At 50.3% G+C, this 25,137-nt stretch overlaps 10 protein-coding genes across 10 annotated transcripts; all 10 read left to right on the top strand.

The window, feature by feature from the left end:
- Nucleotides 1-56: 56 nt before the first annotated feature.
- On the top strand, nt 57-2,548 carry An16g05760 (uncharacterized protein; the record flags this gene model as incomplete). Its single annotated transcript, XM_059745173.1, has 3 exons — nt 57-158; nt 217-662; nt 718-2,548. 3 exons carry the CDS (start codon nt 57-59, stop codon nt 2,546-2,548), a joined length of 2,379 nt encoding a protein of 792 aa, XP_059604825.1.
- Nucleotides 2,549-3,520: 972 nt separating this feature from the next.
- Nucleotides 3,521-5,205, top strand: An16g05750 (uncharacterized protein; the record flags this gene model as incomplete). Its single annotated transcript, XM_059745172.1, has 2 exons — nt 3,521-3,748; nt 3,790-5,205. 2 exons carry the CDS (start codon nt 3,521-3,523, stop codon nt 5,203-5,205), a joined length of 1,644 nt encoding a protein of 547 aa, XP_059604824.1.
- A 523-nt stretch (nt 5,206-5,728) lies between these two features.
- On the top strand, nt 5,729-7,215 carry An16g05740 (uncharacterized protein; the record flags this gene model as incomplete). The annotated part of the gene is made up of 5 exons (XM_001397845.3): nt 5,729-5,749; nt 5,806-5,876; nt 6,224-6,599; nt 6,702-7,055; nt 7,147-7,215. 5 exons carry the CDS (start codon nt 5,729-5,731, stop codon nt 7,213-7,215), a joined length of 891 nt encoding a protein of 296 aa, XP_001397882.3.
- An 819-nt stretch (nt 7,216-8,034) lies between these two features.
- On the top strand, nt 8,035-9,312 carry An16g05730 (uncharacterized protein; the record flags this gene model as incomplete). Its single annotated transcript, XM_059745171.1, has 4 exons — nt 8,035-8,079; nt 8,123-8,161; nt 8,221-8,699; nt 8,769-9,312. 4 exons carry the CDS (start codon nt 8,035-8,037, stop codon nt 9,310-9,312), a joined length of 1,107 nt encoding a protein of 368 aa, XP_059604823.1.
- An 867-nt stretch (nt 9,313-10,179) lies between these two features.
- Nucleotides 10,180-10,668, top strand: An16g05720 (hypothetical protein; the record flags this gene model as incomplete). The annotated part of the gene is made up of 3 exons (XM_059745170.1): nt 10,180-10,262; nt 10,348-10,461; nt 10,539-10,668. The coding sequence occupies 3 exons, from the start codon at nt 10,180-10,182 to the stop codon at nt 10,666-10,668; spliced, it is 327 nt and encodes a 108-aa protein (XP_059604822.1).
- Nucleotides 10,669-11,715: 1,047 nt separating this feature from the next.
- Nucleotides 11,716-13,393, top strand: An16g05710 (uncharacterized protein; the record flags this gene model as incomplete). The annotated part of the gene is made up of 4 exons (XM_001397842.3): nt 11,716-11,911; nt 11,965-12,323; nt 12,400-12,999; nt 13,052-13,393. The coding sequence occupies 4 exons, from the start codon at nt 11,716-11,718 to the stop codon at nt 13,391-13,393; spliced, it is 1,497 nt and encodes a 498-aa protein (XP_001397879.1).
- A 263-nt stretch (nt 13,394-13,656) lies between these two features.
- An16g05700 (hypothetical protein) lies at nt 13,657-14,910 on the top strand (the record flags this gene model as incomplete). The annotated part of the gene is made up of 5 exons (XM_059745169.1): nt 13,657-13,704; nt 13,788-14,162; nt 14,267-14,342; nt 14,562-14,712; nt 14,796-14,910. The coding sequence occupies 5 exons, from the start codon at nt 13,657-13,659 to the stop codon at nt 14,908-14,910; spliced, it is 765 nt and encodes a 254-aa protein (XP_059604821.1).
- A 374-nt stretch (nt 14,911-15,284) lies between these two features.
- Nucleotides 15,285-16,419, top strand: An16g05690 (uncharacterized protein; the record flags this gene model as incomplete). The annotated part of the gene is made up of 6 exons (XM_059745168.1): nt 15,285-15,375; nt 15,425-15,552; nt 15,600-15,663; nt 15,721-16,091; nt 16,139-16,194; nt 16,269-16,419. 6 exons carry the CDS (start codon nt 15,285-15,287, stop codon nt 16,417-16,419), a joined length of 861 nt encoding a protein of 286 aa, XP_059604820.1.
- Nucleotides 16,420-17,016: 597 nt separating this feature from the next.
- On the top strand, nt 17,017-18,882 carry An16g05680 (hypothetical protein; the record flags this gene model as incomplete). Its single annotated transcript, XM_059745166.1, has 7 exons — nt 17,017-17,114; nt 17,324-17,394; nt 17,556-17,960; nt 18,033-18,154; nt 18,240-18,442; nt 18,566-18,709; nt 18,780-18,882. The coding sequence occupies 7 exons, from the start codon at nt 17,017-17,019 to the stop codon at nt 18,880-18,882; spliced, it is 1,146 nt and encodes a 381-aa protein (XP_059604819.1).
- Nucleotides 18,883-20,091: 1,209 nt separating this feature from the next.
- Nucleotides 20,092-25,117, top strand: An16g05670 (hypothetical protein; the record flags this gene model as incomplete). Its single annotated transcript, XM_059745165.1, has 6 exons — nt 20,092-20,412; nt 20,588-20,716; nt 20,760-21,930; nt 21,994-22,288; nt 22,340-23,168; nt 23,222-25,117. The coding sequence occupies 6 exons, from the start codon at nt 20,092-20,094 to the stop codon at nt 25,115-25,117; spliced, it is 4,641 nt and encodes a 1,546-aa protein (XP_059604818.1).
- Between the last annotated feature and the right edge of the window lie 20 nt (nt 25,118-25,137).

Here is a 25,137-nt window from a genome sequence, read left to right as displayed (position 1 = left end):
TGTAACTTTCTATACTCAATGGTTAACCTTCATACCACGATACTCAAGCCAGCACAATGCAGCGATGTCGCCAAAAATTACCGGTGATGCAAGCATCATACCGATCCCTCTGCCTGAACGGAGCTCGGAGCTATGCGACAACCGTTCCAGGTAACCCAGTCAGTACACCTCGATCTCAGTCCAGAGCATTTGGTGCTGATTTTGGCCGTTGAACAGATTCTAGGCGTTCACTACCCCAAACAGATTCGGGCCATCGAAGCGATTAAGCAGGGATCAAAGCGCCCGCTCACGCTTGCTGAAAAGACACTATACAGTCACTTACTGGACACGGATAGCGGTCGTTGGAACATTGATAAGATTACGCGGGGAAAGACCATTTTGGAGCTACGCCCTGATCGTGTTGCCTGCCATGATGCGACTGCAACAATGGCTTTACTACAGTTTATCAGCGCTGGCCTCCCGCGTGTGATGGTACCGACAACAGTGCACAGCGATCATCTTATTATCTCAGAGAATGGCGCGGAGAAAGATATGCAGCGTGCGACCACAGAACACGCAGAGGTATATGATTTCTTGAGTAGCGCTTCGAAGAAGTACGGGATCGGCTTCTGGAAGCCTGGATCTGGAATCATCCATACTGTCATTTTTGAGAACTACGCGATGTATGTCTACCACATGAAGACCGCAATTACCATCACTGACAATTTTGGGACATAGGCCTGGAGGTTTGATTATCGGTACGGATTCTCATACGCCCAATGCAGGTGGGATGGGCATGCTTGGAATTGGCGTTGGCGGAGCCGATGCTGTTGACGCAATGTCGGGGATGGCTTGGGAGTTGGTTGCGCCGAAAGTCATTGGAGTCGAACTTACGGGCGAGCTTCAAGGTTGGGCGTCAACAAAAGATATTATCTGTAAACTGGCAGGAATACTCAGTGTATCGGGCGGGAAAGGTCGCATCATTGAATTCTTCGGTCCTGGTACGAAGACCCTGGGCGCGACAGCTATGGCTACCATTTGCAACATGTCTGCGGAAATTGGGTCGACTTCTTGTATCTTCCCCTACTCGGATGCGATCGCCCGCTATTTGAGTGCCACTGCGCGCGATCATGTTGTGAAAGCGGCAAACTCAGTCAAAGACCTTCTACTCACCGCAGATGAGGGCTCCGAGGAGTACTACGACGAAATCATCAAGATCGATTTGGACACTCTGGAGCCGCATGTTAACGGTCCTTTCACACCGGATCTAGCTCATCCCATCTCGAAGCTGTCTACTGCGGTCGCTGAGAGCGATTGGCCTGTGAACCTAAGCCACGCCATGGTGGGTAGCTGTACCAACAGCTCCTATGAGGATTTGGACAAGGCTCGGCAGCTGGTTAACCAAGCCCGGGCGGCCGGAATAACAAAGTTCAAGACTCCTTTCTTGGTTTCACCAGGTAGCGAAAGAATTCGGGCTACCGCCGAGGAGGCTGGTATCCTGCAGGATCTCGAGGACGCTGGTGCTATGATCCTCAGCAGCTCTTGCGGACCGTGTGTCGGGTCGTGGGACCGCAAGGACGTGGATGTCCGCGGAAAAGAGAAGAACTCGGTGATCTCCAGCTACAACCGTAACTTTGTGGGGCGCCACGACAGCAATCCGGCCACGCACTCATTCGTCACGTCGCCGGAGCTAGTCACAGCCTTTGCTTATGCTGGTCGCCTGGACTTTAACCCTGTCACTGACAGTATCTCTGCGGAAGGATCTCAGCCACTGCGGCTTACGCCTCCTGTAGGTCAGGAATTGCCAGAATCATTCAATTCCGGTGCAGATCGCTTTCAAGAGCCTCCGTCAGATGGCTCATCCTACTCGGTTATTATCGATGAGAAGTCCGACAGGCTACAACTCTTGAAGCCCTTCCCGGCGTGGAAGCACGGAAATGCAACGGACATGGAGTTGCTGATGAAGGTAAAGGGCAAGTGTACGACGGATCACATATCCCCGGCTGGCCCGTGGTACAAATATCGCGGTCATCTGGAGAACATCAGCCACAACATGCTCACCACCGCAACCAATGCATTCTTAGACAATGACCCGCAAATGCTAGGCCATACGACACATCCGCTAACGCGCAAGGTCCAGCTTACTCATGAAGTGGCCCGAGACTTGAAGCACCGTTCCATTCGTTGGTGCGTGGTTGGAGACAACAACTACGGTGAGGGTAGTTCGCGAGAGCATGCCGCACTGGAGCCTCGCTTCCTCGGTGGCATTGCCATCATAGCCCGGTCTTTCGCTCGTATCCACGAGACGAATCTGAAGAAACAGGGAATGCTTCCGCTCACATTCGCTGATCCTGCTGACTACGACCGAGTGCAGGAGGGAGATCGCATCACTCTGATTGGCGTAGAAGATGGAGAGCTGCAACCGGGGAAGAATGTCACCATGCGGGTTACTCCGCGCCATGGAGACGCCTGGGAGGCTGAGTTGTGCCACAGCTATCATGCCGGACAGCTCCCGTGGCTCCGGGCTGGTAGTGCCTTGAACCATATCAAGGCTACTGTACGCAGCTGAGTGGGTTTTTGCATAGAATGATAAATAGATTCAATGTACAGAAAGGTTTTTATATACAAAGACAAATGTTACTTGGACTCACACCCTGCCGAACGGACTTTACAGCTAGCCTTTTTGAAGGTCTTCTCTTTGTGATTCTCTCGAACACAATCTTACCTCAGTAGGAAACTGAGACTTGTATTAATCTTACCTTCTCAATTACTCTGAAACCTGTCTCCGTAGCAGCTTCGTAGCGTCCGCCTAGTGCCCCTGGAGCTGTCCCCAATAGGTGCTTTAGGTGATCGTCTTGCAGGTGCCGTACAAGGTGCCTTAGATGACGCATTAGAAAATGCTTTAGGGGTTCCCCTTAGATAGTGCCTTGGAGATGGTCTTAGAGATGGCCTGGGGGTAGCCTGAAGGCAGTCTTAGAGGTAGTCTTGAGCATACCCATTTACAGCATTCGACTGAAAGTGTTTTACATAACCAGCTTATGAATGATATCTTGGTTAGCTCTATTTAGGCATGATTGCAAAGTCCGTTTGGCAGAGTGGAGTCCAAATGGCAGCCGCCTATATAAATGCCGTATCTCTCATCTTATACGGTATCCCCTAGGTTCCACAAGAGTGGCGTTCCTACTGAAGCACCTCCCTCATTGGTGGTACCAAAATTGCACCATGTCAATGCGCGGGAAATGCTTCTCATGGACAGCTCCGGCCACCCGGAGTAGCCCAAGATATGCCCCGGATTGACTCCGCATTCCCCAGACTTGGCAGGAAGGGGATGACATCCGACTAGATTGGATTGGCTAATGCCCACCATCTTGCAGATGTGGACTGATTATGCCTTTGGTTGCATAGGCTGTGATATCCTGGGGTATTTAGTAGATCCCTCTGCCTGTGTTGTCAATCTATCTCATGCTGGCAGCCCAGGTCTGGTAACTAGGGATCTCTCGGTGTCGAGCAATACGCCCAAAACTTACTTTCTCCGTTCAATATGGGAGCAGCAGGCGGCGGTTTCTCCCCCCAAGCCATCAAACAAGTCCCTCCTGCGGCTCGAGGACTTTACATCTGGTTGGCGATCATCTGGGCCTCGTACTGCGGTGGTCTGCATGGTTTTAACACGTCCAATATCTCGGGTGCTATGCAGATGGAGCAATGGGATCCAGACTTTGGATGGGACAAGCTTTCCAGCACGACTGTTTCGAACAATGAGGGCTGGGTGGTATCCTCTATGCTGCTGGTATGTGATCTCACACTATATAGCATGAAGTGCATTTACTGAGGCAGTATAACTTTATGCAGGGCCAAACCGTCGGAGTCTTATTCGCAGGCCCACTAGGGGAACGACGGGGCCGAAAGGCAGTCATCCTCGCTGCCGCCATCTGCTACTCGATCGGAGCTATTCTCATGGCTGCCAACCTGGGGTCCTTCGCTGAACTCCTGGTCGGGCGTATTCTTTCCGGATTAGGGTCTGGACTGGGAATGTCAGCAGGACCGGTATACATCTCCGAAGTTGCACCCCTCGAGCTGCGCGGAATGATGACGACCTTCTACAACGTGAGCATCATGGGCGGCGTTACAGGCAGTTACTGGATCAACTACGCCTCGTTGCTCGTCATCCCCGACAGTTCCAGCTGGCAATGGCGCACCACACTTGTCCTGCAATCCATCCCGGCCATCATCCTCTTCCTCGGATTCCCCTTCTTCCCCGAAAGCCCTCGCTACCTCATGATGCGCGGCCACGTCGACGCTGCCCGGCGCAGCCTGTCCCGCCTGCGCGGCGGCATGGACGAAAGCACTGAGTACTTCGCCCGCGAATATGCCGAACTCCTCAGCAAGCTCGACACCACGTCCACAACAATCACTCCCACGAAAGCCTTCCTATCCCTTCTCCACGAATGCATCAATCACCCGCCGACCCGCAAAATCCTCCTCTTCGTCACTCTCATTCAAACCTTCTTCATCATGAGTGGAGGCAATAGCATCACCTACTACGCCCCAAATATACTCGAATCCATCGGCCTTGGCCATTCAGAAGTCCTTCTCTTCACCGCCATCTACGGCCTCGTCAAGCTCCTCTCCGTACTATTCTACGCCTGGTTCCTAACGGAACGCTTCGGCCGGCGTCCTCTCCTGCTGATCGGCTCCACAATCAACGTCCTCTGTCTGCTGTACCTGACGTGCTATCTTGCCCTCAGCCCGCCCTCATCGTCAGGAACAGCTTCCCCTTCCGCCGCGTCGTATGTTTGCATTGTCGCGATCTGCATCTACGCCATAGGCTACGGCTTCGGCTGGGCGCCCGTGTTCTCCCTCACAGCGTCGGAGATCTGTCCGACCCGGATACGCGGCACGGTAGTGACGCTTGCGTTCACGTACCAGAACCTGCTCAATTTTGGGATTACGCGCGGGTTCCCCAGTATGACGGAGAGTATGCAGTCCTGGGGCCCGTTTGCGCTGTTCACGGCGTTCACGACGCTCGCGACGGTGTGGGTGGGGGTTGGGTTCCCGGAGTGTAAGGGACGGAGTATGGAGAAGATGGAGGAGGTGTTTACGAGGAGTTGGTGGAAGATAGGGTGGGCGAAGGTGCCGGAAGAGAGGAGAGTGGAAGATGGTCAGGAGGTGGGTGATGTTGGGGGTGAGGTAGAGAAGGGAAGCAGTTCCCATGAAGAGAAGGTATAATCGGTTTGTTTTATAGCATTAGGCTACTTATGAGTAATGGTATGATTTGATGCCAAGGTCAACTGGGTTTCATTGCATGATGTCCATCTTCATGTTTCATAATCATAAAAAAAATCTTCTTTATGCCGGAAGCCTCGGCACATGGCAAAGCTGTAAACCCACCATGACGAATATCTCTCCCCACCAACCACGCGGCAATAAGCTTAAGTTTACCTGTCATGAGAGTTGTGTTCCATGGTCCTTTTCCTTTCTCCGTGTGTTCCGACCGTTATTAATCAAAATTAATACCCTTGTCTGAACTGGTTACACGACAGATTTGCGAGTCGGTGTCCAGCGTGACAAACACAAACAGGCTCCTCTTCTGCTTCCCCCCTGCATAGTGGCTGACCCGCTAAAAAGCGTCCGAAACGCCCATCAGAAGTTTATCTGTGCTGCAGGAACCAATCGAGCGCGTGGCAGGGACCCAACCCTGCGGATCCCTTTGTCTCGGTTGAGACTCGGTAGGGTCTCGGATTCGTTCGGGATGAGGCCGAGGTACGAAGCAGTACGTAGTGTAGTGAGGCGAGTTATAGTTAGGGTTTAAACTATTTTGCTTTGTAGCTAGAAGTAACTAGCCTCCGAGGATTGGGGTTGGAGATGGAGGCAGGGACCGGTTTTGCCAACCGAAAAGGGTAGCTTCTCCGTTCAATGAACTGTCATTGTCTGTCAGTTTCGGGTAGGAGTTGTCTTCTCCATCCCCGCTCCTGACAGGTTATTCTTTCGTTTGTTTGGTTCCTTGGTTCTTGCCCGCGCGGTAAGTTGTATCTGGAACCAAGAAATGAACTGGACTATTGATTGACACGGCACTACTGAGTTGAGTTGTGTTTGACTAGAGTTCAGAGTTGTTGGTCCCACGTGATACCATCACCAAAGCTTACCCCCCTCATTTTCACCTCCTTTTTGAGTAGAGTGCTATCTATCCTCCCTCCCTTCTACACATACCAATACCACCATACATTGAGAAAGAAAAAAGGGAAAGGAAAATGGCCGCAACCACCACCATCACCGTCCCCCATCTGGGCGGCATCGACGTCGGCTACCGCCTCACCAACAACAACACTTACGACCCCGCCAAACCGACCGTAGTGCTCATCAACTCCATGTGCATGACTGTTTCTCTCTACGAGCCCCAATTCAACGACGAGACTCTAACAAACGCGGCAAATCTCCTCGCTATCGAACCCCTCGGTCATGGCGCCACTCACTGCCATGTCGCGGAACACTTCACTTACTGGGATACGGCCATTATGGCACTGCAGGTGATGGATAAGCTGGGTATTGAGAAGGCGTTCACTCTGGGAACCAGCCAGGGTGGGTGGATTGTTATGCGCATGGCGCTGTTGGCGCCGGAAAGGGTGCGTATAATCCGTTGAACGATTCTCTGATTTTCTCAAATTTTCCCCTTTGGTGTACTACTTCGGTGTTGTTCTAATCATGGAACGATTGGTGGTGAATAGATCCTCGGTGTCCTGCCCCTCGGTACATCCATGGACTACGAGTCCTCTGATTCCAGAAGCAAGGGCTGCTGGGATCCCGTGACGCTGCTGACCCCATTCCTGGAGAAATGGAGCAGCGCGACACCCACTCCCGACTTTATCGTGGATGATGTGTGGTGCGGGATGGTTGGAGGCATTGGTTTCGGAAAGGGCGCGACAGAAGAGACGGTCGGGTTCTGGAAGAACATACTGAAGGACGTGTACAAGGGCGATGAAGGACGGAAGAAGGTGCGCATGGCACTTATGTGTCTTCTGACGAGGGATGGGCTGGTGTTGAGACTGGGAGATGTGCAGTGTCCGGTTTATTGGTTGCAGGTGAGTTTATTCCAATTAGAGAATCTTTACAATGGTTCGGTTCGGGTTGGTTTGGTTGGGGGTGGGGCTAATACGAACTACTATCCTTTAGGGTACGGAAGACACCCCTTTCCAGACGACGGTGGCAAGCGAACAGATTTCGAAGTTCACGAAGGTCTAAGGAGGCGAAATTGGTGCTGGTGCAAGAGGGAGCGCATTATCTGAATGCGACGAACCCGCGGGAAGTCAATGCGGCGGTGTTGGAGATGGTTCAGAAATATGGGGCATAAGCGCGAACGCATCATCGCTAAACCCCATACTAAGTAGTAGGACTGTAGATTAGAGTTATATGTAGATACGAAGGACATTCATGTATGGACGGATGTATGTCGCGTGCCTAGACTAAGGAGTTCTATCGAGTAAACTAATTGACTAGTCAACCGGGAAGGAATCCGAGGGACACGAGATTTAAGGCTCGAGAGTCGCCCCCGGATCCAATCCGGGCGTGTGTGCCTGTGGAAAGGCAAACAGTCTAGAAGGCAAGGAGTCCAATATTGGTCGCAACTAGAACGAACCGGCCCGGGCTGGCGTGGCCTTGGCGACAGACCGGCACTGTCGGACCAGTTCCCGCGCGTTCGAATAATGAGTATTTGACAGGTCAGAGCTGGGGGGATTGCTTGCGAATGATTCGTTGGCCACGGCTGCCATCTGCTGAAGGGGAAAGTGTGGGATCCGCAACTGAAGCCGTGTGTGGCCTGGCGCCTGGCCCGGGTGGGGTCCCTCTGCTGGATCCTGGCCTGCTGCTGAAGATTTTCCTCATTCTGCATGATCCATTTCTCCCGTCTTAATGCCTTTGCTATATTAAATCGATCCGCTCGCGCCCTGGCAGGCGTGGGACCACCCGTTCCTGTCCCTGTCCCTGTGCTGGCGCTGGTGCTTAAAGCGTGTGTGTATGTGTGACTCCGTCCGGGGCGATGGGTGAGAAGGAAGATCTTCAGCCATGGGCCACGGCCACCACGGTCTCTGTGACGGTGTTGGCTTTTGTGTGTGTTGTTTTACGGGTGATTTCTCGTCTGGAACGGAAACAGAAATTATGGTGGGATGACTGGATGATTATTTTCTCGATGGTAGGGTCTCCTCCCTCCTCACCACCACCCCAATACATGCATCTAACAATCCAACCCAGTTATGGAACTTTATTGTCGTCGGCTTTATCTTTGGCATGATCCACGAGGGCATGGGCATACATGCTGACAAGCTTCCTACCTCTCAAATTATTCTGATTGCCAAATACCTCGTGGTCGCTGAGATTCTCTACGTCTTCAACCTAGTCTGGACCAAACTCAGCATTCTCCTTATGTACTACCGCATTTTCCGCTTTCCCTACTTCAAAAAATGGGCCTACGCCATCGGCACCTTTGTCATTCTCTGGGTCATCTGCATCACTTTCCTATTCATCTTCATCTGCGTCCCCGTCCAGAAACTCTGGTACCCCAGTCTCCCCGGCCACTGCATCAGCCAGGTCGGCACTTGGATCGCCAACGCAACCTCCACCATCGCCACAGACCTCATCATCTTATTTCTTCCCCTCCCTCAAGTCTGGAAGCTCCAGCTCCGACTGTCCGAGAAGATTGCTCTTACAGTCGCCTTTGGCCTGGGTTTCTTGTAATGCCCCCTCCCTAAACCCTTCGTTGATGATGAGTTCTTCCACTAACTCAACACCAACAAAAACAGCGTAATCTTCGCCTCCGCCTACCGCTTCACCGTCCTTTTCAGCTACACCTCCGCCGACTCAAGCTACACACTCGCCCCAACCGTCGGCTGGACCGCCATCGAAATGTCCGCCGGCATCGTCTCCGCCTGTCTCCCCACCCTCCGTCCAGCACTCCAACTCGCCGCCCGAAAGCTCGGCCTCAGATCCGCCCTTGTACCTGCCCTCTTCCGCAGTCGCACCTCTCCACTCTCCAAGTCGGACGATAGCCAGATGCCCGCGGACAGCACGGCCAGCACAGCGGGCATGGCGGCGCGCGCCAATCGCCACTCCTTCTACCATTTACCGGATGAGGAGGGGGGCGTGGGCGTCACGCAGAAGCAGATTAAGTTGGATGCGGTATTGAGGCCGAAACATGATCGAGGCCTGACGGTTACGAATATTAGGGGGAGTAGGGGGGCGAGTGGGTTGGTTGGGGGTGGTACTGGGTTGGGGAATGGGGAGGAGGGGGATGAGGTGCCGTTGCATGGGATTATGGTGTCGAAGGATTTTAGACAGGATGGGTAGGGTTTCTTTTGTTGGTGTTTTTTCTATTTCCTTTGTATCTTAGGGTATTGTAAATAATGGATCTTGGTTAGATTGGAACATATCTGTAAGATGGATTAGATGGATAAGATTGTCATCGTGATGAATGGGCGGGTGGCTGCATCTGTTGTGTAACGGGTATCCCTGCAGGGGTATGGTGTGGGAAGGCTGTGATCCTGAAGGATTGGTAATATTCCGATACATGAAACTAAACTAGTAGCATGCAAGGCCTTCTAGCTATGAATAGCATGGTCGGACAGTAAGTACTGTTTCGCAACTTTAGCCAGAGAGCATTTTCAACTGCTTTGCTTCGGTTCCCTTATACTTTGCGTTCATGTTATCAGCTGAATTGCATCCTATGATCTTTATCTCTTCATGCCCCCGGGAAAGCAAGCAATATCGCTAACAGCATCGGAAACCGAGAGTGGTGCTGCCGCGGCTGTTGAGTCATTCTTTTGCATTATGTATCTGCTGGTGAATTCTCTCAACTAACCAGAATATGTTGCTTGTCAATGGCTTCTCCGTGCGAAATGTAACAAGCACCGACATTGCCATTCTCTGGTCGACTAATGTAGAATATAGTATGTAGTCCATGAGACAATTCTTAAGGGGAGGTGTATATTGGTTTTACGCCCCACTGCTCTTCATTAATCCGGAGGCTTTGTTGGACAGCCATCTCAATCTAGTGAGACGAGTATTAGATTAAGCACTGACAACCAGTCACTTAGATGAGTGTCTAAAGGGAAGAGGTAACCCGACATTATATATAAAAAGTATATTGTTACTACGAAATTACCATTCATAATCGAACCTAGGGCGTATTAGTACCCATATTGCATGAATGTAGAAATGGCGGGATGTAATGCTGCTTACAAGCCCTCATCATGCTGGTCTCTGCGCTCGTCGACGCTGATGTCGGTTCTTGATTCAATGTGTGTAGATTCTTATTTGCTGGCTTGAGGGAATCCATTACGGGCTTCCAGGTGCCATATTGGCACAGTAATGAAAGCATCCCAGGTCTGCAATACTGTGCTTGACAGTATTTTGGTTTGTAGGGTACATATATCTCTCAATTGAGAGCAAGGCTCCGCAGTACGAAAAGTGGAGTCTTTTAGCTTTATTTAAGGGAAGGTGCGTGTCAAAGAAGTAGTACTACATTGGATCGAATTTTGGGATAGATCGTGCATAGAGTACTATAACTCAGAAAGACAGGAGCGCAGGGGAAAGGGTCTACTTGTTGATATATATTTTATGTTTGGGTTGTCAGGACGGTGTGGAGGCGCGGGCATGTATGGCCGCAGAAGTGGCAAAGGATCAGGTGATTCCTGGCTACAATGAATAAGACGCCTCGGCAGTAGGCATAACAGTCACACATAAGCGTGAAAGAATGACTTACTGGGTGACTGATGCCACAAATATATCTCGGAGGTACATGGCCATATTAGAACCAGCGCTATAGTGAGCATATTAATCCAAACTAGGTGTTATTGACCCACACGAGTACAGAGTAATCGTTGCCTCAAACAGCGGTCTGCCGCAGATGCTCTTCTAGTCGTATGTAGGGATAAATTAAAGAACGTTTAGTAGCATAACTAAAGCATCGAACAAGGCATCAGATGAAGTACTTTTTAGATTGATGATCCAGCCAAGAACTAACTAACGAATTAATGGACGGTCGACAAAAGGTGTACAAGGATGGGATGCCAAACGAGAAGGCGCAGCAGGCGCTGCCTGCCGCAGTCGTGAGGGGTTACTTGGTTACAGGCCCGAATAATGCGGGCCGGAACCGCCTTAACGTGCAATCATGAGTACTAGGTTGTCGTGGAGTACTATTCCATCATCGTCTTATTGGCTGTGGTTGGAGCCACTTGACGGGCTGTTGACGGGATGCGTTGGACCCTGGTCGAGAATTCTCCACATCAACAATCAACACTTCCGAAGACCAGTACGACTACCGACAATTGTGAGGGTAGCATATATGATTGTAAGGATACCTTAGAGAGAAAAATACAACTTCTGACACAACTACCAGAGTCATCACTATTTCCAAGGAAGCTTCTCAAAGCCATGTTCATTGTTCGACGTTCGAGGTATAGCAAGATCCCGTCCAGCTGCAAGTTCCGATCATAGCGCCGAGCTCCGCTTAGTCAAGCAAATATCCCTGCAGATCAGCTGTAAGAGGAGACAAAAATCGCCTAGATTTCTCTATTCTTGACGCCATGTGCATGCATGGTCGTCATCAAGTCCGGGACCGAATTTCCCGAGAACCAGTTGCATACATGCATGGCAGTCTTATAAGAATGTGGGCTGGCGCTCCAAGCAAACAGAAACTTATCAAGAATCTGCCCACAACAGCTGAGTCTGGTCCTATATCCGAATTTCAAAATGATACTGGCCCCAATCCCTACTTTCTCTGCTCTGGCTCTAGGCCTGTTCCTGTGGGTCTTTGTCAAGCGGGCACTATCCTCTGACCGTGACATTCCAGGCCCTTTTCTGGCCCGCTTCACTCGGCTCTGGTATCTCAGACAAATGACGAGAGGTGATTTTCAGTATACCAATATCAGACTGCACCGGGACCATGGTATGTGTCAAGACCTGGAAATCAATAAGATTGATTGCTGAAGTCTTTCACAGGCAAAATTGTGCGCATCGCCCCCGGCTGGTACAGTCTTACCGGTCTCGATGCTATCAAGACCATATATGCTCATGGTTCCAAATTCATCAAGTCAGAGTGGTATGAGGCTTGGAACTTCTCACCGGACACCAGAGACCACAACCTGTTTTCTGTTCAAAATGTGGCCGATCACTCCAGCGCCCGTCGTAAGGTCGCGGCCATGTACGCCATGTCAGCTATAGTTTCGTACGAGCCTTATGTAGATAATTGCATCCGGCGACTGCGCAAGAAACTGGACTCCACTGCGAAGGACGGGTCGACTTTGGACCTAGGACACTGGCTTCAATGCTTTGCTTTTGATACCATAAGCGAAATCACGGTGTGTTGGATCTTCTCTTTCCAACACAACAACATTTCTCTTCTTCATCCCAATGAAGCCGTGCTAATATAAGCAGTACGGTGAGCGATTCGGTTTCCTGGATAATGGCAAAGATATCAACAACTTGATCGCCAACCTGGATCAAAGCTTTGTTATTAGCAGTCTGGTGGGCCTTCTCATCTGGCTACGACCACTGGCTCTTTTCCTCGGCAGCTTTTTCGCGACGTCCGATGCCCTGTACGTGGCTCGTTTCAACGCCCAAAAGTTCAAAGAGTTGTCACAAGAGTATCTCAAGAATCCATCTCCTCCGGGGCTAATCCCTATGGTCCGAAGGCTTCTTCATGCTCGGCAAGAGGATGTTAAAGGCCTGACGGATAAGGACATCCAGACAAGCGCAGCATCCAATATTGGTGCCGGGAGTGACACCACGGCAATCGGTCTCAGCTCTGTGGTATTCTATTCGTATCGGTTCCCGGAGACGCTGAAAAAACTGCGACAAGAAATTCAAGATGCTGGTCTAGGAAGCGAGCCTTCTTTCCAGGAAACTCAGAAATTGCCGTATCTGCAGGCTGTTATCAAGGAGTCGATGCGTCTGCATCCGGGTGTCGGGTTCCCTCTTTTCCGTATCGTGCCAAAAGGTGGTGCTGTTATCTGTGGTCGGTTCTTTCCGGAGGGTGTAAGTTGTACCTTTATCACACTTGTACAGAAATGTGCTGATGGCTTCACAGACGAATGTTGGAGTAAATAGCTGGGTCATCCATCGAGATGAGAGCATCTGGGGCTCGAATGCCGACGACTTCGTGCCGGAGAGATGGTTGACCGAAGACTCTGAGAAGCTCCGAATAATGGAACAATGTCTGGTTCCTTTCGGCATCGGGTCAAGAACCTGTATCGGCAAGAATATCTCGCTGTATGAGATTAACAAACTCATTCCGCAGCTCGTTCGGGACTACGATATCGATATACAGCAAGAAGGTGGTACAGACGTGAGGTCAAACAATATGTGGTTTGTCAAGCCGGTGCAGTTTGACATAAAGATCAAGCAGAGGTCAGATGGGTCTGGTGTCTGAAGTATGTGGTGAAGATGGAGGGGATTGACTATAGACCTAGGTTAAAGCCTTACTTTACATGAGGGTAGCATAACGAGCTTCAACGTGTATACGGGTCAGGAGTGACGTGTATTGAACTATGAATAAAGAGTGTTTAGCGGTATACCTGCTAGCGCATGCTCCGCTTTTCGTAAGCTTTAATCTACTTTCTTTTGGCCGTATCAGGAAGATATGCTACTCCGAGTTTAACCGACAGGAACAGATCAGATTCCCGGTTAAAATATATGGGCAGAAAGGTGGCTTTCACTGGGTTTGATCTGAGGTGTATGGGTGTAGATTCTTTGAGTAGGTATACGTGACCTGCGACCTACACCATAGAACCTACAAGAAAGGAATATCAATGTAATGGTTAAAGTGCCCAAACCATACCAGATCAATGATCGTAGACTTCTCAGAGAAAACCATGATGCATCTATCAAAAATCAAAGGCCGCTCTGGCCGTGAAGAGCGCAATTGGAGCTGTGGGAAGTATTGCGTCTACATTGCACGGCACATCAGGAGACCTCGGCTTGGTCCCTCTAAGATCTCTATTCAACAAGTCCACAGCTCGTTAGGAGCTAGCCAGGTTCACGCTCTCGAGATACATATTCGATCAAGGTGTTTTGCTCCGTGTCTGGCTGGAACGAGAGATTACGACCAAGTCCCTGCAATTTGGCCTCTCGGAAAAACCGGCAATAATGACTGGGAATTTGGCAGGCCCACGTGGGCCATGAGCAGTGCCATTGTGATGGTTCACACCTTCTAAATTTTCTATGATCATCGCGTGGCCATACTTTGTGGGGCCTGATCTTCTCGAAATTCGGTCCGCAGTCCTGAGGATCAACGGACTGACAGTCTCGTCTCATGCGTGTTAACAAACATTATCAGTCTCTTGGTTACCAATCGGAATGGGATACACCGGGAAATGAAGGTTAGCGGATATTCCCTTTTCCATTAGCCTGAAGCCGTGAGACAGACCACCTGCCTTGTGACTTCAATCTGTCGCAGAAGTCCGATATTTGGGGTAAATGTTGGAAATAGCCGGGGGCGAGTACATTAGTATCAATGAACGGATATCATCATATTTGATTGATCCAAATCACCGTTCGGTCTCCGCGTTTAGACACGGTACATTAAAGGCAGTTTTGAGAGGTCTTCCAAATATCCCGCAACAATGGCGGAGTTATCGTCCGATTCAATGATCTGCGACAGTCAAAGTTCAGTCTGATGGCGGGCGAACATCTATCGAAAACAGTTGGGTGGGGCGGTATCCGCGTTGAGGCCTCAAACATCATTCCGAGGTTTTCCCAGAGAAATTGAGGAAGAGACATGTCGAACGGTTCTAATTATACTCCTGGCGATCCATCTACCGGCCGCTAGGCAGCTACACCATTAGGGCAAAGGCTGCGGTCCGACCACTGAACGCCCGGGGCTCAAAATTGGGTCGCCCGAACGGATCCCCACTGCAGACCATCATGAAACAACGGAGCAAGCCCTAATCAACATCTCGAATTCTGGTGAGCCACTGATGGTTCTCAACCCCAAGAGAAGTCTACCATTTTCTTTGAAACTCGGCGCATGGGTAACTGCTGCACATGGATTCGAAGTTTAATCCCTAATCTAATCCTATCCTAGGGTCATGTCCGATCCGGTGATTCAAGCTTTTTCTCCCGGGGTACCTTACCTATGATGATGTATCAGTGTTGTTTCAAGCGATCAAGATTTTACCGGCACAGAAATTATGAGTATGTAGCATTATAAAAGGAAGTTGAGTAGAACGGTTCTGTTTTTCCTTACCGGCAAACTCGAGATTAATTGTAGCACCGTTCTTTTCTTACTACGATCTTTATCCTAGTCCTTCGTTTCCTTCGTCATGCGTGTCGGAAAGTCCACTCTCTTTGGCGGTCTCGCCCTGACTCCTTTGACTTTGGCTGTGCCAATGCTCCAGTCTCGAGCCACCTCCGGTTAGCTCTCTTCGACCTTCTACTCCTGCGCTTCCCTAACATCTTTTAGATCCGGCCGAATGGACGGAACTTCATAGAGCCGCACAGCTGTCCTCTGCAGCTTACACCGGTTGTACCGGTAGTGCCTTCGATGTCACTATCACCAAGCAAATCAATGAGCTTGTAACTGATACCCAAGTACGTGCCGTGCCCCAGTCAGCTTACGTCTACTAACAAGCTACAAGGGCTTCATCGGTTACTCCACCGAGAAGAAGCGTATAACCGTCGCCATGCGGGGTTCCACTAGCGGTTAGTACATAAAAATTATTATCACATTGACGAAAGATCCAAAACTGAGAATAACAGCAACCGACATCGCCAACGACGTCGACACCACCCTCGTCGAGCCCACCCTGTCTGGAGTCAACTTCCCTTCCGGCGCCAAGATGATGCACGGCATCTATTCTCCCTGGTCTTCCGTGCACGATGATGTGATCTCGGAAGTCAAGTCGCTGGTCGAGCAATACCCCGACTACACCATCGAATCGACCGGACACTCCCTCGGTGGCTCTCTCACCTACATCTCCTACATCGCGCTTGCGCAGAACTTCCCCGGAAAGACAATCATCAGCAATGCCCTTGCGGCCTACCCCATCGGTAACGAGGCTTTCGCCAACTTTGGTGCCTCTCAGAACGGAACCCTGAACCGGGGTAATAATGCTGATGATGGTGTCCCTGTGAGTTACTCTTGACCTTATCTGGTCTGACCTTGAATGCTTACCAGCGATGTTTTAGAACATGTACGTCATGTGGCCCTGGGACTTTGTTCACTATGGCACCGTAGGTTTTCCTACTCCTAATATGTCCGCTATAAATATTCCCCTAACATTTGGTCTGCTATAGGAATACTACAGCTCCGGAACTCAGGCCAGCACGGTCAAGTGCAGTGGTGAGCGCGATACCTCTTGCTCGGCGGGTAATGGCCAGGTTGGTGTCACTGCTGGTCACTTTTCCAACTTTGGTATCGCTATGGGTATGGCTGGATGCTCTTCGTCGCTTTTGTAAGCTTATGTATAGCTTCTGTGGTGATTCTGGGGAAGGGAGAGTCTAGCTGGTGCGGGTTGAAGAAGTATGTCTCTTTGAATTAGTGCAGGGAACTTGTATACCCGCAGCGGGACTTGGCGGGATTCACAAACATTATATATACGATAGACCTGTTGTGGTTATGATAGATGTTTTTTGACTTTTTATTCATGTTTATATCATGCAATTAATGAGATTTGCTTTCCTTTCCTGAATTGGTAAGTGAACATCCATTGTCAACAGTAAAATATGAGTCTCGAGTCATCACTACTACTAGCTAGACTAATTAATTATTTAACTCCAGTTGAGATAACATTCTCAGTGTTCGGAACTTTCTTACTTCATTAAAATTTTTCCAAGTGCATATGCATTTCTAATCCAAAGAAACGCACCACGCCTATCCAGCTCCATAAATACTCACCAATAATATACATGACTCAAATGCATATAAGGCTTTCATACCAGTCGTAGACAATTCTCAGGGTCGACTAATGCAAACCCTACCCAAAGCGGTATGGGGCGCCGAGCTTTCCCTCCCCGACTGTGTGCCAAGACGCGGTAGCCACAACGCTTAATTGCATGACCTTGACCGAACTAACTTCTTTTTCGGTAACGAGCGCCATAGCTAGGCTACTGGTCGGAAGTGTTCGGCCGGGAGGGGGTGAGTGGTCCCTCGGGTATACGGTGCCGAAGACTTTTCTGCGCACTTGAAGAGGGTTACTGGATTCACAGACTAAAGCTTGAGGTATGTATGGCTTTTCATTCCTCGTTAATTGTTGACTAAGAAATAAATCTATATACATAATGGTAGAGGCGAAGAAGAAAAATATGCATTAAAAAGTAATGCCTCTGTGAGTTCGGTCTTGCGTTATCTCTTGCCCTTCAGAGATAAGTGCGGGAGATCGTGGGTATATGATGGCGGCATCCATAATAGACTTGCTTTCAACGATATCGATGGTGTGGTAGCCGGGCCAGTGATCATGAGGATAGTGTAATCACGGAAATGGCGAAAGACCTGATTAAATAGATAATCGTTAGTCGACTATTCAGTAGCCAGTACTAGTTGGACATTGCTAAAACTTCAACCAGGAAGCACTTACCCTGTTCAGGAAGTTCAGGAAGTTCAGGAAGTTCAGATAAACAGGGTAGCAGCCATGGTGCCAAGACCCCAGAGGGCAGCTCCGGCTCCGAGTCTCTCTGCTCCATTGTGCTCAATCGGGAACTCATCCGGGTCGTCAGTGTTGCAGTGACCTCCCTCCTCAGTCGAACTCAGCGTGCAGTTAGCCGAGTGGCCATTGTTATCCTGGAAGGTAACCTGGGCGGTCGACCAATCAACGGTAACGGAGGATGTATCGCAGATAGACTTGGTCTCGATGCCCCTGTTATGGCCACACTTCTTTCCGAAGGGCTTCGAACTGCCCTTGCAGCCAAAAAGCTCATCATCGAGGATGACAGTGCAGTGAGTCACGTACTCATTGGCCGGGGGCGTGGTCGTCCTGAGGGAGATCTGGGATCCGGCGACGGTATGCGCCAAAGCCACAAGGGCACCGAGCTTGACGATCCAGGAAGGCATAACTGAGGGCGTTGTCTTGGAGAGGGACAGCTAGCAGCTTGGGGTCTGGATGGCAGGAAGGAAGCGATTGAGGCACAACAGCTCCAACTTTACTGCAGAGACTGCAGGCCCTCTTATATGCTACTCCCCGGACAGGCGTCTGCTGTGCCGGCATAGCCGGATAGCAAAATTCATATAGAATACACAGTGACCATCCAATGACAAGAAGTAACGAGTGGGTACATAGTAGGTCGTTTATCCACTGGTCGCCGACAACGAACAAATCGCGCAGCAAGTATTCGCGCTGAGGTCGGCACTGGACGGGCTTGGCGCTTGGCGCTTGGCTTCAGGGTTCAGGGACTCTCAGGGTTCACGGACCCTGAGAAGTCCCTGTGGCAGCTACTCTGCGAGCGGCGGCGGCGGCGGCCATAACGGTACTGAACTATATGGGCGGTACTCGAATAGAAGAGCCTTTCTGGAGACGACGCTTTATACTAGCATCCAATTGCGGCAGCGAAATGTCGATGATTGCTCTTTGTTCAGAGATAGGTTGGTCAGACGACGTGAGTCTTAGAGCACCGAGATATCCGGCCAGGCCCCACCAGCAGTACCTTGGGCGGAAAGGCACATAGCAGCGCACGCTGGTAATTTCGTTCTCAATGAGAGTGCCAATGGGATTGCTATAATAGCCTGCGGCTTCAGCGTACCTGAAATAGGCAGGTTGAAAGCATTCTCCACTTGAGGATGCTTTCTTTTGCGCCACATTGTGTATGTGATATGATGCTAGCAGTTATCTCGGGCTGAGTATAGGCTGGAAGCCTTTCTCGAGCGGGGAAGGCCGAAGCTGTAGTGGCAGACGTCTGGCTAAGTGCCCGAGTTACCAGGTAGGGTAGGAGCCATGTCGAAAGAAGATGCCGGTCTTTGATCCGCGGGAAGGAAAAGCGAGGTCTGTCGGGAGAATCATTCCATGAATAATTGATTCCATCAACAATTTCGGTCGGAGGAGCGGTAGCCAAAAAGGGGATAGCCTGGAATGGCTGTTATCACCTGATATCTCGACACGTGATTGAAGACACGTGATGTTGAGGTAGTCACTTCCGACCATCGGAGGTTTAGCACCGAACGATGTACTTGCTCGTTGTGTACCCACCGGCTCCTCACAATAACAACAAGCCAGTCATATTACCATGGCTTGCATGAACCTATGGCAGAGACGAGTTTTGACGCATATGTGTCTAGCCTTTCTTCTGCAGTCTCTCCCTTCTCCTTCCCTGCAATTGCTTTACCCAATATTCCTGGATCCCTGTCATTGGTGGAAATGAAGGGGCCCATGCCAGGGAGCAGCGTATCATTCCCCCTTGGGGCAATGGATTCCGTCGCTGTGTCAATGCCATCACTGTCTTGCAATCACATCTCCATGGCTTAGAACCACCAAAGGACATATCTGATTTGTCCGATAGACCACAGTCGACCTGCAGCTGCAGTTCCATCATTCCGGGACCATGTTGGGAGCATGGAGCATGCGACGGGGCCTCCGCATCACGATCCAACCAGGAGGAGAGCTAAACTTTTAACAGTGGGTCTCTTTACTGATCGTCAGAACACCGGAGATGCGCGCTAGCCACCCATCACACATGCCAATCCATGGGACATTCCATGATGTACGTGCTGAGATGGAGACGTCATAAGTGATATTAATTTAACTCGTCACTTTCGATGAACTCGCTCCGCTAGAAGTTAATCTAGGTGCACCCGTCGCAAGAGCACTACAATCAGCAAGCTTTCGAGCTGAAGAACCACACTGTCAGCTGGCAGCGATTAATCTCCCGCGTCCCCACCCGCTCGGGATCTCTGCCACTGAGCTTCGATCGATCGGCCCAATGAGGGACCCTACCGTGCTCCATAGTTCGTCTAGTGTGCCTCTAACTATGCAGGTCGATTCAGATCGAGCAATGATTGAGCCGGGAGAATAGGGATAGCTGACGAAGTTCAGCTCAGCCGCACCTGCCTCCCCTGTCTTATGTATTTCAGTTCGCCCCATCCCGACGACTGTGGGATTGCTTTTCTCAGGTCTCTGACTTCTACGGTCGGATACGCCCATAATGAAGGACGTCAAAACGCTCCTGAATCGCAAAGATGGGGACGAAGAACGATCGGGGTATGGCGAGGAGTCGATGGAGCAGCTGTGGGAAAAGGCTTTTGCAAAAGCGAAGGGAGATTTGAAATTCGACCCAGCCGAAGAAGCGCAACTGGCCGACTTTCAGGCAGCGAGCGACCCTCTCGCTCAAACACAGGCCCTTTTCCGCGATTGGAGACACCCCCAAGATCGGGAGTTTGGAAACAAATTACGCGAGCCGGTGCAGCAGTGTATGTCCTGGGCACAGAAAGCGTGCACTTATGTCGAAGGCCACGCAAGCGGGACTGTATGTATCTGGCTTCTCGAAAAGATTTCGCTCCAATGTCTAACCAAGCTAGTATGCCGAACCAGCCAAGCTGCTCGCTGGGGGCATATCGTATTTGCTCAAGGTATACCATCCACAACATCCTTTGCCCCGTCTCACCAACCCAATTTCGACCAGAATAGCTCATCCCAAGTAGGCTGCCCAAGATGTGAGCGCAGACCTGAACACTGTTCAGGCAACGTTTCAGACAATCACTGCTGCAATGCAAGAGATCGATACTTTCGATAAATATCCCGTCGTCACACCAACTGCTAAGCAAAGCCTAGTGGGCGTTTTCATCGCCTTGTTGCAGTTTTGCTCCTATGTAGGGCATGATCTGCGAAGCCAATCACGTTTCAGTAGGTCTATTCAAGTCACAGCAAAGTGCACATTCCTTTTCTCAAGAGTTGCAACTAATGGGGTCTTCAACCAAAGCGCTTTTCGCAAAAAAGGTCTTCAAAGTGCAAACTGACTTGACCACTGGTAAATGTGAAAAGGTTGAACAAGCGATCAAGGGCTTCCACAAGGCAATCAAAATCGAAGGATACAATGATACCAAAGAGATCAAGGATGGCGTTAACTGGCTGATCAAGAATACCAATACCAAGATGCAGCAGACTGCCTTCTCGTTCGATATGCACAGCATGTCTGAAAAGGGGAATGTATTTGATAAATTGACAAAAACCCTCCAAAGCAAGCTCAATCTCAACCTCACAGTGATGTCTCAGATGGCCACCCGGATGGACTCCACTATGCCACAGCTGATTGATGGCGGTTTACTGTGGGTTGAAAAGCATGACCTTTTCAAAAAGTGGCTATACCCGCACGGCACCTGCCCTTTACTATACATGAAAGGCAGTGATGGCGTGGGAAAAACCTTCCTAACAGCACATTGCTATCAGCTGATACCCTCAATAGCCGGAAGAGATCAAACCCTTGTTCAGAAAGAAACGGTGCGACAGCAACTTATAGTCACTTACTTCCTGTTCGAGCCGGGCATGCAGTACAATCAAAGCTTCTCTAGCGTTGTGGCCTCTATTCTATTCCAGATTGCAGCCCAGGATCCAAAGTGGTGTGACGCGATAGCCACCAAACCTGTCTTAGACTCGCGCGATGCGAAAATGGTCTGGGATGAGCTCGTGCTGAAGCGATTTGAGAAGCGATCGCATTCGTCCGAGCAGTTGTACATCCTCCTGGACGGTGTTTCGGAAATGCAGCCTAAAGAGCGTGAATCCCTGTTGGGTCTCTTATATGAGACACTCGGGGAGCGAAACCATCGTATTTGGGTCCTCCTGACAGGGTCTCACGATCAGGGAGAGCTCTTCCCATCTGATGTGGCGCAGAAAGCATCCATTCCCGAAATCAGCATGTGGAATAATGATTCTCTTGGAGACAAGATCATTCGTCGACGCATGAGTTCGTTGAATATGCTCTCACAGGTTCTACGTGATCCGGATGTCACCAAGGAGGTCTCGGATTTCCTAAAGCAGTTATCAGACGGTGAGCGGACTGATTCTTCTTGCGTAGAAGTTCATTTGTTCTAACGCGGTCAAATGCTACTAGGAAACCTGTCTGTACTGGACCAGACCATTGATATCATGGAACAGTATGGAGTCAAAGGTCCGAAGAGCTTGGGCAAATTCAAGGAGATGATCGGTGATGGAGAAGACGCCTTGGTTAGGAATGCCCTGGCAACATCAAACGAGCCACTTCGAAAGGCCGTCAAGAAAGTGCTTTTCTGGTGCGCGTTCGCAAAGCAGACTCTCACAGTGACCAACTTGAATCAAGTACTTGCCCTTGAGAATGATCCAGAGGTGAAGGCCCTGGGGCTAGAAACTATCCTGTCTCAGTGTCAGAAGTAAGTACTGCTGAACCGGAAAGCGCGATGCAAAATCTAATTTATTCATAGCCTCCTATTCATGCGGCAGATGCTTCCTCCTGACCTAGGTCCCTCGAAGTTGGACCGCGAACTATATTGGTGTTCCCGACCCGAGCACGAGATAGAGAGCCCTAAGGGCAAAAGTCGCCGCACCCCGTCCGTCAGTGATTATCAGTACATCGAGTTCCGCCACGCAAAGTTCAGAGAATGTGTCAAAAAGGGTAGTTTCATGCCTGGACTGAATGTAAATGCCGAGAAGGTTGATATATTTGTCACTCTTTGCGACGTTCTTTGCGACCCCAACGCGGAGAAACCAACACCTCTCTGTCAATATGCAGCCTTCCACCTCATCCAGCACCTAAAAGATATTGACAGAGACGTTGTTCCTCAGTGGCAGCAGCCCAGTACCAAAAATGCTAAGAAAGGCCTAAAAGATAAGGTGTCGCAATACGTGGACACAAGGGCCACGCAACCACGGGAGATTGAGAGTCGGCTTCTGAAGAGGGTCGGAGAAGCCTTAGGCAGAGTTCTCACTAACAAAACTGGCGTTTCTTCTATGTTTGAAGATATACTATGGAACTCGCCTGACAGGCAGATTCACTTTGATATTTATGACATTGACTTATCCAGGAGCACCAACGAACTTGTGCGGGCTTGGGTAGAAAAGCTTACCGAAAGAGACGAGAAAGAGAACTTGTCTCTCCCGACTCAGATATGGACCTGGGCTCATGCCTTGAAGAAGCGTCCTGAAGGAATGCTGGAAGATCTGGCCCACGGCCATCTTCGCAGCTGGGCCCAGAAGTCCACCGCTGAGGGCGCTAAGGGTCCATACAGGCTCGCCTATCGTGCGCTGTTCAATGTATGTATCTGGGCACCGACTACAACCACTCCCGGGGAGCTAACTTCAATTAGACCGGACAGTACAAGCACTGGTCGCGAGATGATGATCAGATCAACACCAGAGTCGCTGAGAATATGCTTCGGCTGTGCACAGACAGGCGGACCCGGTTTGCCCAAGCGCGACTTTCCGCTGCCCTCCTCTTGTACGAGTCCACCAACGAGCAAGACCGAGAATATGCTCTTTTTCTGTATGAGAAGAATCGATACTTGGACGATTCAATGTGTGCGGAGAAGCTATATTCCTTGCTTGGACTTGCCGAGCATTATGTACCCCAGCCCGGACTTGTCGCTATCGATGAGTGGACGAAAGTCAAAGAGTACACAGAGGAAGCTCTCAAATGCTGGAAAGACTCAGATGCCGCGTTACGACCTAACTTCAACCTAAATCGATGCAAGAGAGTCTATATGCTTTCTGTGCAAGCCTGCATGGCCCTTGGTGATAAGAAGCGAGCCCGCGATAGATGCACAGACGCGCTAAACAGCGATATCAAGACATGCCGAGGAACAAGTGACTTCTTGACTACCCTCGTGCAAATTTATGCGGAGCAGGAAGACTATCTATCTATCATCAATACGGTAGAAAAGCAGATGTCCGGCAAAGTCGACTTTTTTATACCCGCTTGGCTGATGAGCCGCTCTCGCCAAACGAATAAGGATGACTGGCTCCGCAGAGCAGCGGTGGCAACGGGCAACGTTGAAGTCGTTATACGAATCTACGACCGTGCCATCAACTATTGGGCTTATCAAGGGCTATTCCATGAAACATGCGTCATGCTATCGGAACTTGCGATCATCTACCGAGAAGATTGCCAGGCAATCAGGATGGCCGAAGATATCTTCAACAGGATACTGGACGCTATGATGAAAGACGAGACCCTTCAAGTGGATTCGAGACTGCTCAGTATTATTATCACAGAGCGCTTCGACATTTACCATTATCGATTCAGCAAAACCAAGGTCCGCAATTTGAGGCTGCCTCTGTGTTATGCAGCAGCTGACCTGATCAACAACGTCCGGGTCTCCGATGTCATAGAATCCTCCGCCAAGGCAAATGCTCTCATAACGCTCGCAAAAATGTTCAAAGAGATGAATCATTTAAGACGGGCGTATGAACTGGCCGACCAAGCATTCAAGCTCTGCATTGCCGATTTGGACGACTGGGTCGACGACAACGACATGTCTGCTTTCCGTACACTGGCAAAGGTTCTAAACTGGCTCAATCTCACAAAGGATGCCGGGATTGCAGCGTCCCTCATCTTCGATCGTGCTAATGCAGACGCGCTGCAAGTCAGCGAGGATGAATATCAAAACACTTTGTCGACGGCCATTTATGCTCGCGACGTGCCGAAGCCTGCTGTCGATGGATGGATGGGGTTGAAGGTGGACCCGAGCAGCCACGCCACTGCGCCAGCAGCCCATCCTGGGGAGCCGCTAAGCCCACAGTCCGTCAAAAGCACTTGCACTTGTCAGTGTTCCAGTGACGACACAAACGAACCACCAACAACGGCAGTAACGACACCTAACAGCATGCCCATTCCGGACGAGCTTATGGACGTGGATGAAAGTAATGGCAGCATGCTGCAGTGCATGGGGCCCTGCAATAAGCCGAAGTTAATGAAGTGGGACCTGGAGGCTCCCAAGTGGTATATGTGCCTTGACTGCCCTTCAACCGACTACTGCAGTGACTGCTACAAAAGTCGGTCTACCTATCGGACCTCACAGAACAAGGGGCTCTGGTCCAAGGTGTGCTGGGGTAACCACACAATGATGGAGCAGCCAATCAAAGGATGGAAGGGTGTGAGGGACGGTGTAATCCGGGTGGGAGATAGTAGCCGGGGAGTGAGAGATTGGCTTATGGATGTGAGGCAGAGAGGCAACCAAGAGATCAAGAAGAATTTGAAGAAATGATCTCCTCCTTCCCCACATCA

This window comes from Aspergillus niger (genome assembly GCF_000002855.4).
Source record: "Aspergillus niger supercontig An16".
NCBI lineage: Eukaryota > Fungi > Ascomycota > Eurotiomycetes > Eurotiales > Aspergillaceae > Aspergillus > Aspergillus niger.
This window is presented reverse-complemented; position numbering and strand designations above follow the sequence as displayed.